The sequence below is a fragment of the Morus notabilis genome, unplaced genomic scaffold (genome assembly GCF_000414095.1).
Source record: "Morus notabilis unplaced genomic scaffold, ASM41409v2 Scaffold224, whole genome shotgun sequence".
NCBI classification, from domain to species: Eukaryota; Viridiplantae; Streptophyta; class Magnoliopsida; order Rosales; family Moraceae; genus Morus; species Morus notabilis.
The window spans coordinates 76,222-98,924 of NW_010368057.1; the positions used below are offsets into that span (position 1 = coordinate 76,222).

Here is a 22,703-nt window from a genome sequence, read left to right on the forward strand (position 1 = left end):
ACGAATTACCAGCCCATTATTTACTAATCCTAATCCTACTCACGTACTAAAAATGAGAAAAAAAAATCCTAATCCTACACACATTTGGATATACTAATTGTACCCACGCCCAGATACAAACTGTGATGAAGCTAAAAATTTATGTCGTGGGGCCTAATAATTAAAACAAAACTTTGATGAAACTATAAGATTAACTTATAAATTTTTTAATATAATGTAATACATATTTAGATTTGTAAGATTTTACATATAAAAGATTATTACATCAAGCTCTCAAGGCAGAAGCCTCAAAAGAGATCCAAGCAAGTTGAACAGTGATTTTAAGTGATCTGAAGCGATAATTGCAACTCTGTCACTTAACTGTTAAGATATATGACATAAATAAATCTTAAAATAACAAATACCATGCACATTCATACACATACGTATAAAGTAATTAATGAAAAAAAAAGAAGAATAAGACAGATAAATACAGATTGAGTTGAGAACGACTCTATGTTGCAATTGTTGTTGTTCAACAACGCCTTTAAAATTATCACGAAGATTAGCAGCAACAACAGCAACATAAAACCATTCTCAATAAACCTCAAAGAAGAATTCGAACCTTCTATTTTTTTACAATAAAGAAGAATTCGACCATTAACACGACAAAAGATTTTAATCAAGCGTATTTAAAAAGAAACAAAAAAAAGAAAAGAAAAGAAACAAAAAAAAAAATTTGACTAGCTTAGCTATATCTTAAAAGGCATACAAAGGGCTCGTTCTTTTGAGTGAAAAACTCAAAAAAATGTAACTCGAATTACAATTTTATTCGAGTTTATGTTCTTTTAAGTTTGAACTCGAGTTTGTGACTAAACCTCGAGTTCAAGTTTTCCCTTCAACTCGAGTTCAGAAACTCGAACTCAAATTAATGAACAATGTTTTTTCTATTCTTAAAAATGCTATAACTTTTTCGTTTTAATTCTGATTGAGATGATTTTTTTTTCTATGCGTTGACAACGAAAAGACAAATAAAACTTCACTCATATACCCTATTAAAATTTTTCATCAGCATTGAGTTTTTATTAAAATACTATCTAAATACAAATTCAAGTTTTGACTCACTCAAACACAAACTCAAAAATATTCTTATCTCAAACCATAACTCAAATGTACACAACCAAATACAAACTCAAGTTATAACTTCAACTCAAATTATAACTTAAATTCAACTCAAGAATTATACTCAAATTAAACTCTAAAAGAACAAGCCCAAAATTAGTATCACACACAAATTTAAAGCAGAAAATAATTGATTCATAAAGCAGAAAATTAGTATCCACATATTTGCTTAAGGTTTCATAAAGAATGCATTTTGGGCAAATTCTACAAGATTGCACCTGCATTCTTTCGGTATCACCGTAAATGCAGCTATGAGCATATAATTTTCACTTTAACAGCAATAACAGAGTATATAGTTTTCACTTCAAAAAGACAGGATAGAGAGATTTTTGGGGGTCTGCCGGAGAGTGATCTCTAGAGTAGATTCCAATATCTAATCAGTGATATAAAGTTATGTATATTAGTTTGTAATTGCCAAAATAGAAAGCAAAATAAAGGAGTTGTTCTTTTAGAGTATAACTTGAGTGTAATTTTTGAATTGAATTTAAATTATAAAATTAGAACTCGAATTATTTTTTTTTTGAGTTTTTTGGACAAAAGAACATGCCCAAAGTAACTTGAAGAGGAACAGGCAAAACAAGGATCTCAATGACAACAATAATAAGCCAGTAAGCACATTTTTAGCTATGAACTTTCAAAGAATTAAACACCACAACATTAAAATTCCTTTTGTTCATTTGATCATTCCCTCATCCCTTCATAGAATTTTCTAATCATTGAAAAAATTCTAAAGTAGATGAGGGTCATCCTTTTTATTCGTAGCAAAAAAAAAAAATTCGTCATAAAGTTTCCTTTTATTTTACTGATTAGAGTTTAGAATTTAAGTTTTATTACAGTAAAAAATTCTAAAAAATAATCATATTTAATTTTTTTACTACAGTAAAAAACTCTTATATAAAATCATATTTTAACTCAAATTAAAAATTTAAATTAATAAATTAAACGAGCCTAAAATATACAAGACTCACCTCCCACGCTGTAGTTAAACCCATCAAAGTTGCTCATAGAGTCGTAGAGTGCTAAAAATAAAAATAAAAATAAATCAACCAGTCCAAATCAATCAAAATAATTGATAGATTTAGATCAATTTGCGATAATTTATTGGTCGGTTCACTGTTCCAGTTGGTGTACTAAACGATCAAACGTACAAATCAAATCCATCAAAACTTCTTTTTAAAAAAAAGAATGCAAGTACAATTTAATGAGTTGTTTGGTTGTTAAATTTATGTCATAATTTGAATTATAATTTGTAATTTATTATAATATTTTTTCTCATAAAAAATATACATAAATTAAGAATGATTTTGAATCGTGATTTTAAATTATGATTTTAAATCTATCAACCAAACGTAACAAATTTTTGTTTTTAAAAGATGCCGTCTTTCTATTTGTGAATAGTCCGTTTACCAAGATTCAAATCCTGGTACCAAACTTGCGTTCTTTTTACTCAATACTCTGTTGAAAAGCCACGAAAACCACAAAATTAAAAGAGAAGAGAAAAGCGGAAGTCAGGCACGATAGAACCCGCGTCGACAGCGCAAACATTTCCGAAGAATCAATGTATCAAAATCGAACTAGCAATGTCAATGCCAGATCCAAGGTGCTAAAAGTCTTTAAAAGGGGCAGTTCTAGCAGCCACATTGGATAGCCAATCTTTCATGTTGAGACCGACCTTCTTTAATCTCAGACTTTAAGGGCACGGATGATATTGAATTCACGCTGACCTTGTAACAACCCAATTCAAGGGCCATACAGCAGTTTTTTTTTTTTTTTTTTAATCACTAATAAAATAAATAATGATACATGAAGGGTTTAATTAATTCGATAATTCGAGTTTTTAATTTAAATTGAGATGTAACTTTATGTGAACTTTTTACTGTAATAAAAAAATTAGATGTAATTGTTTATGAGAATTTTTTACTGTAGCAAATTTAAATTCTAAACTCGAATCGGTGAAATGAACAGAACCAAAATGCACAAGGTGTTAGGCATGCTAATTGGTAAACACTAGGAGGACAAGTTTCTTAGTCAGTGCGCTGCCAACCTACTGAGGACGTGCTAAGCGCTTCTCGTACATAAGTCACTCTCTTTATAATTGCAGAAACAAAATGATAAACACTAGGAGAAGAAAGATTAAAGTTTTACAATAAGAAGTTTAAACTTGAAACTTAATTAATCAACGAGCTTTTGAGGTCTTTCATGCAGTGATCTCAAGAATAATTTCCAACATACAATCAGTGATTTAAATTTTATGCATATTAGCTTTTAATTGCCAAATAGAAAGCAAAATAAGGTAAGTTGAAGGGGAAAAGGAAAAATAAAAATCTGAACGATAACTACATCACTTGGGTCCAAACACTATTACCAGCAAGTAAACACATTTTAGCAACAAATTAAAGCCTCAACCATTCCTCACCTGCCCTATTAGTTGCAGTGCTTATTATTTGTGGTGTCCAAAGCATTTTTCTTTTCCCACGGCTACGTGCATAATACTTGAAGGCGCCAACTTTTCCTTTTCTATTTTTCTAATAGTTGTTTCCCCATTTAGGATGAAGACTATGGACTCACTAGAAGCCAAAACTCATTCCTCTATAGCATCTTAATTTTTATCTGATACTAATTGGTGAGTATTTAGACGAATAGTCCCCAAAAAGCTAATCTCAAAGGTGTAGAAGATCCAATCAGTCATGGCTTTCGTAAATTCCATTGTTGGAGATATTTGGAACAAGCCAAAACTAGGAACCTGCCGAGAGCAGATGGAATTCCTAAAACCAATTGAGGGAACATGGTTTATGTCTCAAAGAAACGAAGCTCGACCATGAATTCTTGTTGCTTTGGGGAATACCAAGCAATGGCTTTAGCCGAACCAAGGACCTGTAATGCGTGTTCTATGGCAAAAATTGGTTCTTCAATGCAGATATTCCAATCGCGATTCCTCAAATCAATTGTGATTCCCGACTCAACCCTAAAACTGAAAGGCCCTGCAATCTGCAAAAAATAAAACACGAATAATGGTAAATAAACAAGCAACCGATGTTTGAGAAAAGATTTTAAAGGAAAAAAATATTTCTCAGCACAGAAAACCAGCATTAGTTTTAAAATAATTAAGTTGCCTTGATAAGTCAGGCACACTTTTGAAGAAAATACCAAAAAAATTATAGTCAGAGTTGTATGTTGTGATTTAATTCGGTCACCTGCTGCTGAAAAGAAAGGTGTATATTAGGGCAAACAGCCTGCAGAGCATCAAAACTTGGCTGTTGAGAATTGACAAAATCTTGCGCTAAGCGTGCTGCGCCTGAAAGAAATTTGGAACCGGAAGGAAAATCCAGGCGGGCTTGAAATCTGGTAAGATCAAGAAACAGCCGCTGGAAGTTCCCGTGCTGGGCTGTAAATGATACCGATCCAAACATATCTCCAACAAAGGCAGATTTTACTGCACCATAATCGAAATTAAAACCTCTAAAACCCTGAAAAGCTTCTTCTGTTCTTGGCCTCTCCGTATTATCCCCAAAAAAAGCAGTGGCAGCAGCACCTAAATGCATGAAAAGGCAGATTTTCAAATACCATACACACTTAGTTTGGGTGTTGTGCTTTTGAAAGAAGTTCACTTCTACTTGAGAAGTGAAAGCAGAACCCAGCAAGCAAAGTAAAGTCCTAGATTCTCCAAATTACTATATAAGTGCATTGGTGTCCCAGCAAAGTATTTTTGGACATTTTCATCAAACAAACTACTTGCACCGTGTCATGGCAAAGGACTTTTGGAGCATCCAAGAGTTAATACCAACCAGACCCACAGAAAAACTACCCACAACAGTTCAAATTAATAGTTTAGAATTGGTTATGGCACTATAAGATATGTTAAGCATGATCTTACAATTCCAGAATAGATATCATTAATTGTCCTCTAGGCTCTACCAAGCTAAATATATATATATAAAACTTGGTACTTGGTAGTTTACATGATACTACCCCACACTATATAAAACACAATTTAGTGATTTGGTCATACTGTTGGATCGCAAAACTAAAAGGGCTGCTTGATTCAATTTATGCATATGCTAAATACAGTATCTGAATTTGTTCTTCGGCTAAAGGAAAGAGGGCCTATGAATGCAAAAAATGAAGGAGCCAAGGAGGCAACATCTTACCGATGATCCCAGAAGCTGAAACTTGGGGATTTGAAAGGAACATATCGAATGGTTGCACCATTTTCAACTTTGGAGCATTACTTCTCCAAAACTCAATATCCTTCTTAAATGCCAAAGCACCTCTGAGAGACAAACCAGGACGTAGACAAGTGGGCACTCGATCATTCCCATCACTATGAAACCTCTCGGGCGAGCCTGAATTATGGAGTGCAGACAGGTGATAACTTGAACCAGAAGGGGAAGCAACAGAGGCCAAGTCAACCGCAACTAAAAATGGCACATCCCAGTAGTTATTAGCCTTGTCGATGAAAAGTCCTGGCCAAACCGCTTCCACCATTAAATCGTGATATGGAAACTGCAACCACATTGGAACTAAACTATCACTCTAAATGAAACACTAAAATATTAAACACAAACGAAAGGAATCTAATCTGCGCTCAAAGAAAATTTCCATTCACTTCAAAGATTGTGGAGTGCTTAATCTGAACAGTATCTACCTTGTGATGAAAAACTGCTTTCTTCCGAGACAAGTCCTTTTCAGCATATCTGTCTAAACTAACTAGCAGAGTATCATCAGGTGTCAACAACAACTCCGAGCAAAAACCGACAGCGTACAAAGATTTATCCTTTAAGTGGCTTCTAACTTTTTGCAGCCATGAAGATGAAGAGTGTTGAGTATCTCCACTACCCTTCATGGAAGAAACAAATTTCTGCACATTGAACTGACCCACTACTGCAGTAAACCTGCATTACATATTTTTTAACCCCAACAATTTAGCCTTACAAAAAACTAGGTTTAGTGATTGTATATGAATTGTGATATATGAACCATTTGCTTCCATGGATAATCATACATTTAGAGATCCACTTGCGAACTATAAGACTCAGCCAAATTATCACACAAAATCCACACACATTTACACTAAAATTTCTAACCAATTACATAACTATGAGCCTGTTTGGTTGGAGAATTCGTTCTCTGATTCGAATCATGGTTCATGATTCGCTACAATATTTTCTCTCACAAAAAATATACGTAAATTGAAAATGGTTCTAATCTCACGATGAACCAAACGGGCTATATCACTACAAAACCCACTTGTAAACTAACAAATTGAAGAACTATTTCACTAAACATTTCTCGTCTAATTTTGAAATGTACAAAGTTAAAAGCTTTGCTCCATTCAATCAACTTCTGAGTCGACCAAAAAAAAAAAAAATAGAATTTTTCATGTGTAAAGTCGTGTATAAATGTAATGCAACATAATAATATTTTTTTTTAAAAAGAAAAAAAGCCCAAAATAGAAAAATGAGTAAAGTACCAGTTGTGGGCAAAAGGGATGGTGAGAACACGTTGTAAAGCGAAGCCATGGTCGCCGGCGTAGGAAGGAACGAAGGGGGCAGCCATGAAGCGTTGAAAGAAGTCAATCTGTTTGGGCCTCGAAAGCTTTGGGCCTCGAGAAAGACCCAACGGAAGCGTGTCGCCGGGGACGGGCCGGGCCAGCCCGTCGACTGTCCTCGGCGTCGACGCGTCGACCTCCCAGAAGCCTTCTCCGTCCATTACCCATCTCAGCTTCTTCATCGTTTTTTCCGAATCCAACCTTCCCACCTACATTCTTCTACTTTCCTGTTTGTTTCTGAAATTGAGCCAGAAATTCTAGTACCCGCTTTGCATAAAACGACATGTCGTCTTAAACTTCATGCGACAATTTGCTATTAATTTTTCGCTGCGATTTATGGTTATTGTTGCACGATGGTCGAGCAGTCTGACGACCATCCCCTTAGTCGCATGCTGGAAAGCTCTGAAAGATAAAAGGCATTCAAGTTGGGAGTTTTAAGTTTTTACGTAAAATTTTTTTTATAAAATATCATATTTAATTTTTTTTATTATAATAAAAAAATTTTAAAAAATATCACATCTCAACTTAAATTAAAAATTTAAACGCGCGAAGTGAAAACCTTTAAAAGTTTTAGCCAAAAGTCTATAGAATTAAAGAAAAGACCAAAGGATCAAATTCAAATCCAATTTAGTCAAATTAGAAGAGGATAAACCTCATTAAATATCTAAATTCAAACTGAAACATATCAACGAAAATAATTTCCTCAAATTCAGATATTTAAATATGGACATATAGTCGTAAAATCTCCTAATTACATGAGATATTTCTAAATTCAGGAGAGTCTATAAAAAGGATAGAATTTCTCATTTGATTTTTTACGTACAATTTTGTATTCTGAAGAGAGATCATCTATACTCTTGTGATTAATTGCATTTACAAGTAGACATAAGTAAGATAATATATTTTTTTAACAATTAAATTTAAGATTAATTAGTATGTATTTTAAGAGTGATCTTATTCATCTCTATAGGGATAAAACATCACTTCTTATATAAAGTGAGTCCAGTTAGGTTGTCATTTTATTAGTGATAAGGTTTTATCCACGTGAGGATGATTGTCTTAAAAAATCTCTAACCCATAGAGTGCCTCTTTTTTTTTTTTTTCATTTTTCCCTAACTCTTGTCTTATTATATATTCTTTTTTTTTCACTTTTTCTAATTTCATAAATATATTTTCTCTATTTTCCTATTAAAATAAATTCTTCTCATACATATCTCTATCTATTTTTTAAATCCTTTTTTCCCTCTCTCTTTTCATTTTTTTATCATCCTTTTTTCTCGTTCTTTTTTTTTTCCCTTATTATTCATTCTTTTTTGACATGGTTTGTCTCCCTTCCTCCACTAGAGGCTCCTCTGTCTGCGCGTGGGATGCACTCACCATTCTTAGTCATTCGTCTTTATGAAGTTAAATTTTCATAATTAAAGCTGCACCACATATGCCGCATCTGTGAGCTTTTCAGACCGAACCAAATAAACTTCAAGTCACTATACTCTAACGCGTTTTGCACCAAATTTTCAATATTGTTCATATAAACATACTATGAATAATTCAAATAAAAAAATTAAACAAAAATTCACTAAAATAAAATAAAGTCACACCAAATTAAGTAAAAAATAAATTAAAAACAGTAAAATAGAACTAATTTAAAACACACAAAATAAGTTAAAATATTTTTCCATGTCTTTTGCTTCATTTTTTTTTTCACTTTTGTATTCTTTTCTTTTGTGTTTTTTTTCTTCCCACTTTCTTTTAAACAATTTATATAATTGTAAATTTAAAATAAATCACGCGTGGAACGCGCATTCAATACTAGCATATATATATATATATATATTTATATTGCATTGAAGAAAAAATAAATACAAATGATCACAACAACCGAAAGGACCCACATGTTTGTGAAAACTCTCATAGCATTTTACATTTTATGAGTTTATAATAATTAAGGTGTTTTAAATTTTTTTTATACAATATGGGATTGAACTCACAACCTCTCACCTAAACCCCACTCCACCCATATTCCTCAGTGTCACTAGACTAGACCAAGAGGTCTTAAGTGGGTTTTAAATCTTTTTTATAAATAAATAACTGCTGAAATTGTATTTCCTGTTGAGTGGAACAAAATGAAGGTTTCAATAAAAAATCAAACTTGCATAGCTATGGCAGGGAAAAAAACATACAATAAATTTTTCACAGAGAAAGTAAAGCTGAATAAAGTGTTAGAGCAAAATGTTGTCCAACACCCTACCTAGTTGTGTCAAAAGGGCCATGCCGCCCCAAAACGGCCCTTCTAACCCCAGGCCCGTCATAGGCCTGGGCTGGGCCAAGCACAGCCCTGTACAATACAGGGTCGTGCATGGGTCGGGCCTGAGAGAAGACTCTCAGGCCCAGCCCTGGCCCCGTCCCTTGTCCATAAGGGCCAGGGTCGAGCCCGGGCCCAGGCGTTACACGGGCCGGTCCTAGCCCTTTTCAATATGTTGAAGTTCAATGGTCCAATTTATAACCGTTGAGCATGCACCGGTCGATCGGATTGCACTGGATTTGCATTTGTTATCATATTTAATGACAAAAAAAAGGAAATATATCATATGCCCAAAAGGATGTGATTTTATTGAATTAAAATAATATGAATAATTACACATAAATGACTGTCTCGTTAAAAACCTTGCCAAGTAAAACCCTTAGGGAAATCGAGACAAAACTTTAGCGAAGGAAACAAGAGTGCAGTATACAAGGATAATTAAATTACACTGTGGCCAAATTACTTCCAGAATATTCTGTTACGTCTAAGTTTGAAAAATAGTCTAGAAGTGTATCATCTGTATAATGTTGTTTTCGTCTTCTTGCATCTTCTCGGCCTTTCACGCACATTAGCCCCTCCAAGATATTCAAGTACATTCTACTCTTCTTATCATCAAGAATTCTTTTAGTTGCACTAAATGCTTGCTCTGATACTACTGTGGATACTGGAGTTGTCAAAATGTCGCGTGCTATAATCGATAATGTTAGAAAACAAACTTACTTGCTCTTCCACCACTGTAAGATGTTTAGTCTGTCGTCATCAATTACAAAATTTGATTCAAAATATTTGACAAGTTCTGAAGATGGTCCATGTGTTGATGATGATCCCAATGCTTTCTCTTTTCTCTTCAAAAAGCTCCACGATGAATCTTTAGGCCCGAAACTGCTCTTTGACGTCGAAGTTGACTGTTGTTGTTGTCTTGTTCCGTATTTTTTTTCATACAATGCAAACATATGTTCTAACATTTTCCTTGCATCATCAATGGTTAGTTCCATATCAATAGATAAATTATCTGTTGTAACAGACATCAAAGATTGTGTTCCATCTAATTGACATCTAGGATCTAAAATTGTTGCTAATGCATATAAAATTGGACAACCGGGCCAATAACTTTTAAATTTTCTTTCCATTTCATTTATTATGGGTGTAAAAAGATCAGTATCCCTATAATAAATAAATGTCTCATAAATATTAAATAATTGATGCAAAGCAAGATGAGCAATAGGATAATACACACCGGAAAGCAATTTAGTAGCATTGTAGAATACTTCTAAAAATTTAAAAAAAGTACTCACCAATCTTCCAATCTGCATCATAAATAAAATGCTCACCATGCTTACTGTTCACATATGTAGTGATTATCTGTTGATACAGAATAGCAAATTTTAACATTAAGTAGGTGGAGTTCCACCTATGTTGAACATATGTCGGAAGCTTTCTTGGCCTCATCTGGGTATTCCTGAAATATTAGCGAAATTCTTGGAGCCCAGCTCCAGAACTAGAGATGAAAGTCTATAATTTTAGTTAGATGATGAGATATAATTTCAATACTAACTTAGACTACTATGTTTATGATATGACATACACAACGTTGATGGAAAAATTCTCCACCAAAAGGTGGTTTCAAATTTACTTTAAACATGTTGATAGTAACTATGTTTGCTTATGCATTAACAAAATTAATGGTTAAAATTTTATCTTTAATTCCATAAAAATTAAAAATTTCCATAACAGTAAAAAAAATAGCATTTGCATTATGTGGAAAATGACATAAACAAAAAGTAATAATTTACTTTTGCAAAACCCAATCCCTGTCATAATAAGCCGTGACTCATAAATAACCAGTTTTATTACAACCCTCCCAAAGATTAGATGTGCAAGAGACTGTTAAAAGACTTAAAATTATCAACAAGTGATTGGCTCATTGCATAAAAAACTTTCATGCAATCAACTCTAGTTGTATTTCAATTGACCATTTTAAATTGTGGAAAAAATGCAGTCTGAATAAATTCTTCAAATGTTTCATCATCTGTAAAAGACAATGGTAATTTGGCACTAGCTAAGAATTTAGCTAGTGCCTCACGAGCACGTTGTGCATCATATGAAAATTTTGTAAACCTTGATTTGTGAGTAAAAGTGTTTGTTGGGGGAGTCCACACTATGACCTTGGTGTAATGGTAGACATGCTTTCCAATGTCTATCATGATGGCCTGTACCCCCATCTTTTTGTTGAAAAGTGTTTTTTGTAATATTTACAAAGTGCACGCATTTCAATTTCACCTATTTTTAGATTTGGACGTAGCTCCTCTATATAATGTCGCCATGCAGGAGCTGTGCGCGGTTTTTTTTTCTATCGTGAGAATTTTTAGTACATTCGATTTGGGGAGTTTAATTCTCTTATTAATTTGAGAGTTTCTTCTCTCTTAATTATGATAAGCTCTTCACAAAAATAATAATTTAAAACTGATAAAATAATCAATGAGAATTAACTTTTAATCATTTAATGTCTTCAATATAGTCGAGCTTAGACTCGGGCGAGCTTGGGGACGTCGAGAAAGATTGGCCTCAGGCGAGCTTGGGGCTCAGAATTATAGGTACATGAGCCCTCACGTCATCCTTGTTATATTTGCAAGACAAGATGAAATATCAGGATTGGATATCACTTGAAATAACTAATGTGATTGTTTAATTAAATTAATTTTGGAACACAATGTACTGGGATCACAGGAGGTCACATGCCCAGGCACAAGGAGGTGCATAGGGCGTGTGACACAGGTAGAATCTCACAGGGATTCAGTTGCTTGCTCGCCAAGATATCCGGTTTACTTGTTTGATAAGTTTTACAGTCAAATTCAAAAAGGAAAGTAAAGTTTGACTTTATTTAGATTTAAATTTAAGCTAAAATTTGAAACTAGATTAAGGAGGAATTTTTTCACTCTCCTACCTACGATTTGCGCCAACCACAGGGAGGTCTCCCTGTGGTTTGGCCGGCCATATAGTAGAAGGAAGGGAGAGAATTTTATTTTCAAAATTAAATGAAAAACTTTATTTTAATAAGATTATAGTAGTAACCAGTTTTTCGATTGCTTTGTCTTCAAGTTAAAGCAAAGGGGTTCTCCTAGTGTTCTATAAATAGGAGACAATAGTAAATTGGAGTAGAGAATTTTTGCTCTTAAAAATTCTTAAGGTAGCCAAATTTTAGAGAGAGGAAAAGAGAAGAAAAGTTTTTCCAATTTCCAATTTCTTCACATACATGTGTTGATAGTGAAAAGACACAAATTAATGAGCAATATAATCCGATAGTTCTTTATTAGAGCCCACACTATAGGTCTTGCAGATTTCAAGGACTAGACGAGGAAGATTCGGATTTTCTAAAAAAGCTTAGAGCTTAGACTGTTCTTGGTCAAAGACCTCAAGTTATTTGCCTAATCGTTTGCTAGGTATCTATCTTTATAAATTAATATGATTAATTTATTATTATATAAATTAATATAATATATAGAGTATTTAAAAATTTTATGAAAATTTTTATTATACACGATATGCACTATTACGTTTCCGCACACGAAAACGTTTCGAAAACCAACAGATATGACATGAAAATATAAACTTTAAATTGCTAATATATGATTTGATATAGTATAGAAAGTTTGGTACAACAACGGAAATTTTTCAAAAATGAAACGTGGACAAAAGTGCCCTTAGGTTTAGAAAAGTGTGAAATTGCAAAGGACATCCTAAATAAAAGCTGAATTAGGCTTAGATCACAACAAAAACATTGTAGATCTAGATGAATAGAGAAAGTTCATGTTTTGAGTTTTTTGAAATTCTGTGCAGATAAAGAGTTACGCATTCGGAAGATTTGTTGACCAAACTTTAACTGAGGTTAACATGGTCCAAACAATTGGAATTAGTCTTAGGCCCACTCATTGGTGAAGAAAAATCTAGACCAACCCCAAGGGGCAAAAAGTCAAAATTTCCAAGTACGGTCAAAAGAGTAATTTTTATAAAATTGTGGGTCAACCTGTTAAGAAGAGTCCAAAGCCTTGTTAAGGTACTAAGAGGCTTAGAATATCAAACTTATAACCTTTAGGTCACTTAGAAGCGCGTTAAAGGCAAAACGATCATTTTGACCTCAAGAGGTAAAACGGTCAAACAAACGTTGAGCTCTAATTTTTAGCTCAAAGTCCTTAAAGGGCATAATATTTGGGATAATAAATACCTTAGGTTTATGATTTTAGATAGTGGTGGAAATTCGTGTCACGTGTCGTGTTTGTGTTGTGTTTTAATAATTTCTTTCTAAATTTACAGTCAACCCGAACACGACCTGTGACATGAAATTTTTTAAAAACCACAACACGACCACTTTACGGGTTGACACGATACGACACGAAAATGACTCATGACACGAAATTGACCCGTGAACCCAAAATTGACACGAAAATTGTATACTTTTATTTAGTTTTTTACATATTAGACATATAACACACTAAAATACAATAACATCCATTGAAATTAAGCAAATAATAGTATAAGATTTTGAGTATAACTATCATGATATCACAAGTTCATAATAAAATAAAAAATATGTAATGAAAAATATATGTATTTTTTAGTTTTTTACGAGTTTCGTGTAGTGTTCGGGTTAGGCGGGTCTAACCCGAAATTGACCCGTTTTATTCGTGTCAATTTCAGGTCGACCCAATTCTAACTCGAACCACTTTTTTCTCAACCCTAACCCGCGAAATTCGTGTCATTTTTGAGTCGTGTTGTCGTGTCGTGACTCATATTACTGACTCTAATTTTAGAATTGTCAAAACTTGCTAAGGGAAAAATGATAAATTTTTCTCGAGGTTAAAACTGTCAACTGAAGCCGAAAACTCTGGTTAACTTAAATTCCTTTAGAGGACTAGCACTAGATTGACCCAACTAAGTTAGAGAGCCCTAATAGGGCTAAAGGCCCAAGTAAGAAATAAGTAACCTTTAGTTTGACATTGAAACCTATTAGATGAGAAGTTGAAGCCCAAGTCCATAAGGCCCAATTATGGACCCAATTCTATCTTTGGATATGGTTAGAGAAAATTACAAATTCTGCCTGTATCGGAGTTACTAAAAGTATTCCTTTCAAAAAACTATACCCTTTGACTAGTCCTAATTTAAAATATAAAAATATATGGATTAATGTTGAAGGGTAGAAATAAAAGGGGACTCTATTTCAAGGGTATTTTTAAAAATTACCCATATGTTTAAGGTTAGAAATGAACCTAAGTAGACTTAGAGGGTAACCTAGTGAATCTTAGAGGGTAACCTAGTGGTGGATTCAGGCTATACTTATATGAAATTAACTTAATAAATTTTCAAGACTCTAATAAATTAATGAGACTTATTAAAATAAATAAATAATTAATTAATTAATGATAAATGATAAATTAACAATTAGCAAAGGATAATTAACTTAAGTTGGTTAATAAAACTTAATGGGAGATTAACCTATTAATTAGTAAATTTCATTAATTAATCTGAAAAATGTGATTTAAATCATAAGAATGATAATTAATTGAATTAATTAATCCTAATAGACGTCCACTAAACCACTAAGATATGAGCAAATTAAGTTAAGAACTTTGATAATGAACTAACAGCCGATAATCAATATTGTTTGAACACATAACGTACAACTTTACAAGAGTAGGTTGTTATAAATGCTAAGCGCTAACACCTAGGTGAGTACAGCATGAATAATTTTTTTTAAATATATGTTTAAGAAAATGTTTAGTGGATTGTACATATATTCTCTGTGACATGTATACAGTGAATGATGTTTTAATCGTTTTACTTAAGTAGTTAACATATTATACTTTTGTGACATGATCATAATCACATGTTCTCCTAAGTAAGAAAAGTTAAAGTAATGATGATGAGTTCAGTGCCGTGTCAGACTCCGACCATGGAGAATGGGAGGTTAAAATTCATCCGACCCTTGGTCACTAGAGATTAACTAGCCTAATTAGGAAATATCCATAGTGTCGTCGGATAGAATATTTTGGTAGCTCCCCCAATACCTCATTGGTCGTGTGCACTCGATACGTGCACAAGGCCTAATGATCATAGATGGAATAAATCATAAATGGTCATGCATTTTTATTTGTGATGATATGTTCAAAAAATATTTTGTGAGTAATATTTATACTTGATGAGCTATTGTTCACTAAGTTTGTTCATGATGTAGGTAAAAAGCCTACTACACACCGATGCTTCGCAACATAAGGTGTGTATGGTGAAGGGACGGCTGTGGATACTACCATATAGCTAATTTTGGTTATGGTTAATGTGACTTTTGAATTTATAAATTAAGTAATTAAGATTTTATGATATGGGCATGAAGACTACTTTAGGACATGCTTAGTTATGTTAAGAATATTCAGAAATGACGTGTACTTAAAATGTTATGCCTTGCTAATATTCTAGTTCGAATTTATGTTCTAATTTACTTAAGCTAATTTGCCACTTTTATGAACGAAAACTAGTTTGTCTTAAAATAAGTTTTCAAAAAAATAAAAATAAAAAATTTTAGTATCCAAGAATTTAGTTTTGAAAGTTAAACCCGTTTTCCGTTATAAATTAATAACGATTAAGAAAGTTGGATCGTTACAACTGTATTGAGCGGATCATTCGTTATTAAGTCTCGATACTTATATTTCGTTTTGTGTTTTATTTGTCTTTATTGGTGGAGTCGAGTTTCTCTATAATTATCGGTCATTTACAAAAATGTTACTTATTTTATTTGAAATGAAAGTTTTCTCTTAAAAAAAGGAAAAAAAAAAAAAGAAAAAGAAAAAGGAAACATGATCTCAAAAGGCTCTCGAAAGTAGCACTATAAAGTGGTCAAAGCCATATCAAAACAACGCAACCAATATAACAATAATGTATACATAAATATGATGTGAGATGTAATGCTATGACGCAACTCTATCCTCGAAATATATATATATATATATATATATATATATATATATGGTCAAGCATCCATATTTGACTTCACCTTGTTAATTGGCCTTCTCCTTAGTCCTTTCCCTTGGATTGTGGACATGCATGTGACTGAGTAGCCTCATTTGAATGGAGATTCTTCTTCACTTACAAAGACCAGTTCAGAGCAACACACAACAACTATGAATTTCTTGCAAAACAGAAAAAACGAAAAGAAAGCATGTCATGGTCTTACGGTTGGGTGTATTCCGGTCCTTCTATGTGGGATCATTACCTTCTTTTTCTTTTTCTTTTTTTCGTTTTCCTTTGGTTGTCTTTGAGTTTTACTAAGACCAAAGTTTTCACTAAAAACTCGTGTGTTTAATCACGTGAATTTTATGAGTTGTTTAAAAAGTATGCTGGGGGATTTTTTTTTTTTTTTCTTGCGAAATGGCCTTCGTATTTTTGCTTTCTTATTTTATTATTATTACTTTTTTTTTTTTTTTTTTTGCTGAAATGCTAAATTGACCTAAATTTTGAGATATGTTTATGTATACATTAAATAAACAAAATACAAGGAAACACCACGTAATCAAGACTCCATGGCCCAATGGATAATGTGTTGGTCTCCGGAACTAAGATTTGAGGTTCGATCGAGTCGAATATCTTATTTATTTTGCTAGCTAAATTTTCATCTTTCTTACAATATTTTTTGTTTTTAATCAAAGACATATTACTTTCATTGATGATTCAAGTAACAAAATTAAATGCCAAATTTTTGACATAGCCAAATGGCATAAAAATATTTTGCAAGAAGAACACTGATATTTTATTTATAAAAACTAGCAAGGGGGACCAAAAAAAAAGAAAGGGGGTGCAGCAAGTACACAAGCGAATAGACCCCAAAACTTACTTCAGTTCTGAAAGCAGTTTTGCTAATTCTAAATACATTCTTGATCTACCCTCATCTGTGCGATCCTCTAAACTGAACACCACCAATTAACAGGAAAACCCTTGAGTAACATAACATGCTAGAAATAGAATGGCCTCATCAGTAGCAACATATACCACATTGGCATTACTTTTTTCTTCGCTCTACAGCACCTCTCCTTGTGACCAAGAAAAATGCTGGCTTATCAGGATGCCGAAAATTCAGAGACCGCATTTTGTTCCCGTGGTGATGTTTCGGGTCAAGGAGCTTGGAAGTATTGCAAGGGACGAAAACCTTGAGTAGCCAGGTTTTGATTTCAAGCCTTTTGAAAAGCGCGGGATGAGACTCCGTGTAGAAGCCTGACGAAACCCAAGAAGCTAAGCTTCCCGTCGGAATGTCTGATCCAGTCTTGGAGAACTACATGAACGGGTACTGATGGGCTAAGTCCAAGTTCCTGAAGAAAAGAAAGAAGAATTAGTACTATAAAGAATTTTAGTTAAGGTTTCATATAGTGTTAATATTCTGCCGTGAGATTATCAGAAAGAAAGTATTCTATGAAGCAAAATGGTTATTGACCAAAAGCTTTTAAGACTTTCAACTTGATAGCATTCTATGAAAATATACTTTTTACGTATTTGCTAAGGATGGAGAATTTGGTACATACTGATGCGAGTTCCTCAATCATAATTGGTCTGTTTCCATCTTTCTCAAACAGCTCATAGGCCCGCCTTGCATGTTGCTCCCAGGTTTCCATTCCTTCCAGCTGATGTACACTTATGGCAGCAGCACAGAATTCTTCGAAATCCAGTTTTCTATATTGAATGGAGCTAATCTGTACCAGAAAATAAACAACATATATACATAAACATGTAGCAAAATATATTTGAGAAATAACTACCGATTATGAAAAAACAGAAATAATTGCGCAACATTACCATGTTTACATAATCTGTAACTCGCGAATCCTTCATGGCATCAGTCGAGTTCTTCACAACGCCCTGATAATTCTGATTAGTTCGAATAGCTCCAATTAACATTGAAATGAAAAAACATAGTGAGTTAAGAGAAAAGCTTACTGTCTTAAAGTTCTGCATAGAGATGAATCCACTTTTGTTTGGACCCAACAATGTAAATTGGTCCCGCAAATACGCTAGCTGTGCTACTGATAATGTCTTAGCAAGAGCCTGTCACAGGAGCCAAAATTTTTCACTCCAGTTTATCTATAGCTCTCAGATTTAGGATCAAGCGTTTATGTAAAACTCATCAAATGAAAAGAGAGAATATCTATGACAAATAAATTCTCTAATTTCACACCAGGTTATAGTCTGTCGTTGTCATGCAATAGAAATTAAGGGAATAGATACAAGATACGTACAAATAAGTAGCAAAAAGTACCAAAATAATTGATCGTGTCATACATAATAACACTACATACCCCTAATGCTGATTTCCGTAGCGAAGATGAGCATACATAAGCTTTTACAAGCTTGTACACTATCATGTCCGTCGGTATCTTAACATCGTGATAATTGGCTAACCATGGATGACCTAAATAAAGAAATAAGTTGTCAGTATTCTAGCTCAAAAAACTTGCTTCATGCATCCAAAATTTCATAACAATGGCGTACGTCATGTTACTTATGTTTTAAGTTATACAAGGAAAAGAAAAAGAAAAAAAATCTTGAACCGTGAAATGTTTTTCATTAACAGACATGAAAACAGAGTAGAAACAATGAAAAAAGCTAGTTGCGCACCCATCTTTTTGGTAACATATAAAGAATGGCCAAATCAGGACTCTAAAAAGATTCAGTGACTTACTTAGAGCCTGAGCAGCTGTTAGCCTCTTACGGAAATCCTTGTTTAAAAGTCTCTTTACAAAATCTATTGCATCAGAAGATAAAGACGGCCATGGGGCCTCATCAAAGCTTGGATCTGCCTTGAGAACAGCTCGGAAGATACCAGATTCAGTTCGTGCCCAAAACGGTCGACTTCCACATAGAAGGATGTAAGCAATCACACCGATACTCCACATGTCTCCTTCTGTCCCATACGACCTATGTAGAACTTCGGGAGCTACATAATATGCACTTCCTACAATATCATTCAATCTCTCATCTGCAACCCCCCGCAGAAAAGATCTGTTAGACCCGTTTACTCTCTTAATACGAAGGGTAATCGAGTAACTATACTGTTAGACCAGTTTACTACTTTAATACAAAATGTAATATGAGTTACTGTCCTAACCTGGCTTTACGTAGTCAGAAAGTCCAAAATCAATGGCCTTCAGTGTGGCATTCTCCTCCTTTGATACAAAAAGAAAATTCTGAAGTAGAAAAGAAAATATCAGTATTAACCAAAAGGAGAAATGCACAACAGAATCACCAGTGTATACAGAGTGATATATCCATATATGCACCATTGGTAGGACCAACAATCAGTGCATTACATGCATTGTCCGGATAACTGAATCATTCAGAGGGTAAGAAAAAAATAAACAAAGAAACAAAGAAAGAGAGAAAGAGAACAATAGAAGTACAATTACTTCGGAATTAATCAAAACTATAGACGATGCAGTACCATATGGAGTATCTAGAAGACGATAAGTGTTCCATATGTTCAGCTAAAGAATAATTTGTGTTGACTTTCAAAGAAAGTAACATGATTCAGATACCAGAGTTTTGTATCTTCAAAAAAACAGAAGAGAAGAGACAGAGACGAAAGCTACAAATGAAAATCTTCTGCAAGCAACAATACCTCTGGCTTGAGGTCACGGTGTACGACGCCTTGGAGATGACAGAAAGAAACCACACTCAAAATCTGAACCATAACAGCCTTTGCATCTTCTTCAGAATATTTTCCCCCCCTAGTAAAAACAACAGAAACTTAGCCAGTGAGATAGACACAGAAAAGGCCAATAGTTGGCGGTAAAGAAAGCAGTGTGTTTTCTTTTGGAAGAAGATGAATTTCCATTAAAAATATGGTACCTTGAAAGAATTCTGTCCAATAGTTCACCTCCTTTGCACAACCTGGAAAACAAACATTTATACAACAACTCAAAAAGTTTTACTAATAAGGCCAAATAGCTTGCAGAAGACTTGCATATTCCCTAGTGTAAATAAATTGAAAAACTTAAGCAGAAAAAACATTGAAGAATACAACCTAATTAAGAAACTGGCTCATTTAGTGTTGACAGAAACAGACAGTAAGTTCAAATTTTTTCAATGGTTCTAAAAGCTATCATGGATTCCTTGTGTACAACTGGACAATTTCGGACCTACTCCACATGTAGCCAAATGAACGATACATGATCACATATTTTAATCCTTTCTATCAAAATCATTAAGCAATAACATATTGCTTGGGAACAAGGAAAGGAAAAGAAAAGGGAAAGGAAAATTTTCTATAATCTAACATACTCCATCACCACATAAACATTGTCATCATCTTCATAGGCATCATAGAACTGCACTAGGTTCTTGTGCCCCGTCAAAGCACGTAGTATCTTCACTTCTCTCCTGACATCCTCAATTGCAATTGCTGTCGTCATCTGCAAAGACATCTTTCATAAGAAAAAGACAACAGAATTCGATGTTTTCAAGGTGCATGGGCAAAAACCTAAACTTGTCATTAATAATAGTGTCTTAGTACTTCAGCCCCAATGTCATGGAAGTAACTAGGCAGTCAATAGATATTTGCGCGAAAACGACATTAGCAATGTATAGAGAAAAATGTCATGATCATTGGCACATAAACAATACTATTACTTTTTCTCAAATTAAGCCAAAACAAACGTTAAAACTCAATGCTCTTTGGTCAATAGAAATCACCAATGCTTCAATTATTTCACAAAATTAAGCCATCCTACATACATAGATGCTTTTAAGAATATGAACTATAACATAATACAAAGCATAAAGAGAGTCCACAATGCAAAACTATTGAAAAAAAAAAAGGGGGTCACATTTCAAGGTCAAGTTGAAGAAACTTCTAAAGATAATCTATAACCCTCTTCACTTGCAAATAAAAAGAAATCTAATCAAACTTCCATAAGAAAACACAAGAGCAAGCAAATGTCATTCCCCAGTTGAATAAAAAAAAAAAAAAAAAAACCAAATGAACTTAATGAACACAACCAAGATCACAAAACTAACAAAAGAAAAATAAAAATCAGACCTTTGATTTTGGAATGACCTTGACAGCCACATCCATTCCTTTCAAACTCCCTTTCTTTGCCTTAGCCGAGCAAGTATACCCAAAATGCCCTCGTCCCACTTCTTCACCAAGTTCATAATGAGCTCCAAAATGCTTGGAGAATCCAAAATTCTTGTCCAAACCAACATCACACTCACTTCCCTCAGGTATTGAGGCCTCATTGGGCTTGATGGAGCCATGTCTTCGGGCAAGCAATGCCCGGATATGCTTCGCCGGTGAAGGAGGTGGAAATGGTCTTTTGAAGATTCTCAAGGGCGTTGAGCTAACACTTGAATTGGAATTGGAATTTGCAGGTGAGTTCTTGAAGAGACTTGGGAGAGGACTTGGGCTGTAAAATGGAAAGTTTGAGGATTTTCCTGTCTGGGAATTCGTTGGAGGAAAGTTTGAGTCTTGAATTGTGGTGATCTCGGATTGAGATTGGTGGGTTTCGATGGGTTTTCCATGACAGAGTCCCATGGAATCAAAAACCCAGAAAGGAAATTACCAAAAAAGAAAAAAAAAAAAAACAGGAATTTTCAAGGGATTGGAAATGAAGATCACAGGATTGTAAAGTTGAGAACTTGAGATGGGAAACAAAAAAATAAAGTGTACAAATTTAGAGTTTTAGACCATAGTTTGAGGCTCAAGAAAGGAAATTTTGGCAAAGGATCAAGCAAGCACATGAATATGGAAGAATTCCCTGGAGAGAAAACCAAATTCCGAGGGGAATTCTGAGGAACCCCAACTGGGAAAAATTCAAGCTTGGCAAGTTAGAAGGGAAAGGAAAAGGAAATCAGCTTTTGTGATTAAACAAAGGAATGGCACATGCTAGAGAGGAGAGAAACCCATTAAGGGGTGATCAAAAGCAGAAGCAAAATATAGGTGAGGTAGGGAACATGAAAATGATATGAGAAGAAACACTCAGTTAAGAAAATAAAATTAAAACAAAAAAATTCCAAGAACAAGGAAGGAATAGGAGGTATAAAACAAAAAAAGAAGAGAGAAAAAAAAAAGTGAGGAAAAGATGCTTGGCAGGGGCTGCAAGAAAAGAAACCCAAGTTTCTACTTTTTTCTGCTTTATGTAAGCTTTTTTTTTCTCTCTCTCTCTCTCTTTCTTTTTTTCTTTTTTTTTTTTTTTTGGGTTTGATTTGGGTCGCTGGTTTGTGTGGCAATATCACTTTTATTAAGGGGAGAAGTCTGTTAGACTGTTACTCAGTTCTTTCTTCTTCTTCTTCTCGTTCTCCTGATCTTCTCTCTAGTCAGTAATAATAATAATAATAATAATAATAATAATAATAATAGAAGTGGGGTTGGGTTTCGGTTCCTTCCAGCCTGTCCTTTTTTTATATTGCAAAAAAAAAATAAAAACAAAAGAAAAAAACAAAACTTTAGATTTATTGCTCATTCATATGTGAATGTGAGCATTTAGAAATAGGGATGTTTAACAAACTGAGTTTATGGTGTTTTTTTTTTTTTTCAGCTTTGACCTGCTTTTGTTGGCTTTGTATGGCCTTGTCCTTTTTATTCATCATTTTCCTTTCTTACTTATAATATATATATATAGATATAAATATATCTTTCTAAGAAAAATAAATCAATTTTGA

General features: G+C 33.7%; 2 protein-coding genes across 2 annotated transcripts; both read right to left on the reverse strand.

Moving 5' to 3' along the window:
- Positions 1–3,399: 3,399 nt before the first annotated feature.
- On the reverse strand, positions 3,400–6,947 carry LOC21397813 (protein TRIGALACTOSYLDIACYLGLYCEROL 4, chloroplastic). Its single transcript, XM_010114534.2, has 5 exons — positions 6,632–6,947; positions 5,807–6,053; positions 5,310–5,664; positions 4,356–4,693; positions 3,400–4,149 (listed from the first exon to the last, which is right to left on the reverse strand). Exons 1-5 carry the CDS (start codon positions 6,889–6,891, stop codon positions 3,952–3,954), a joined length of 1,398 nt encoding a protein of 465 aa, XP_010112836.1. The 5' UTR covers positions 6,892–6,947; the 3' UTR covers positions 3,400–3,951.
- Positions 6,948–16,788: 9,841 nt separating this feature from the next.
- LOC21397814 (CDPK-related kinase 1) lies at positions 16,789–22,080 on the reverse strand. The gene is made up of 11 exons (XM_024176336.1): positions 21,082–22,080; positions 20,325–20,455; positions 19,893–19,934; positions 19,663–19,771; positions 19,153–19,231; positions 18,727–19,023; positions 18,344–18,456; positions 17,985–18,092; positions 17,844–17,906; positions 17,573–17,740; positions 16,789–17,362 (listed from the first exon to the last, which is right to left on the reverse strand). Exons 1-11 carry the CDS (start codon positions 21,574–21,576, stop codon positions 17,225–17,227), a joined length of 1,743 nt encoding a protein of 580 aa, XP_024032104.1. The 5' UTR covers positions 21,577–22,080; the 3' UTR covers positions 16,789–17,224.
- Positions 22,081–22,703: the final 623 nt, after the last annotated feature.

Coding starts and splice junctions, on each gene's coding strand:
- LOC21397813 (XM_010114534.2), bottom strand. CDS start 6,891: ATGAAGAAGCTGAGATGGGTAATGGACGGAGAAGGCTTCTGGGAGGTC. Junction 5,665..5,806: donor AAGCAGTTTTTCATCACAAG/GTAGATACTGTT, acceptor ATGTGGTTGCAG/TTTCCATATCACGATTTAAT. Junction 4,150..4,355: donor ACCTTTCTTTTCAGCAGCAG/GTGACCGAATTA, acceptor TATTTTTTGCAG/ATTGCAGGGCCTTTCAGTTT.
- LOC21397814 (XM_024176336.1), bottom strand. CDS start 21,576: ATGGGACTCTGTCATGGAAAACCCATCGAAACCCACCAATCTCAATCC. Junction 19,772..19,892: donor TTGGACAGAATTCTTTCAAG/GTACCATATTTT, acceptor TGTTTTTACTAG/GGGGGGAAAATATTCTGAAG. Junction 18,093..18,343: donor TACGGAAATCAGCATTAGGG/GTATGTAGTGTT, acceptor CTCCTGTGACAG/GCTCTTGCTAAGACATTATC.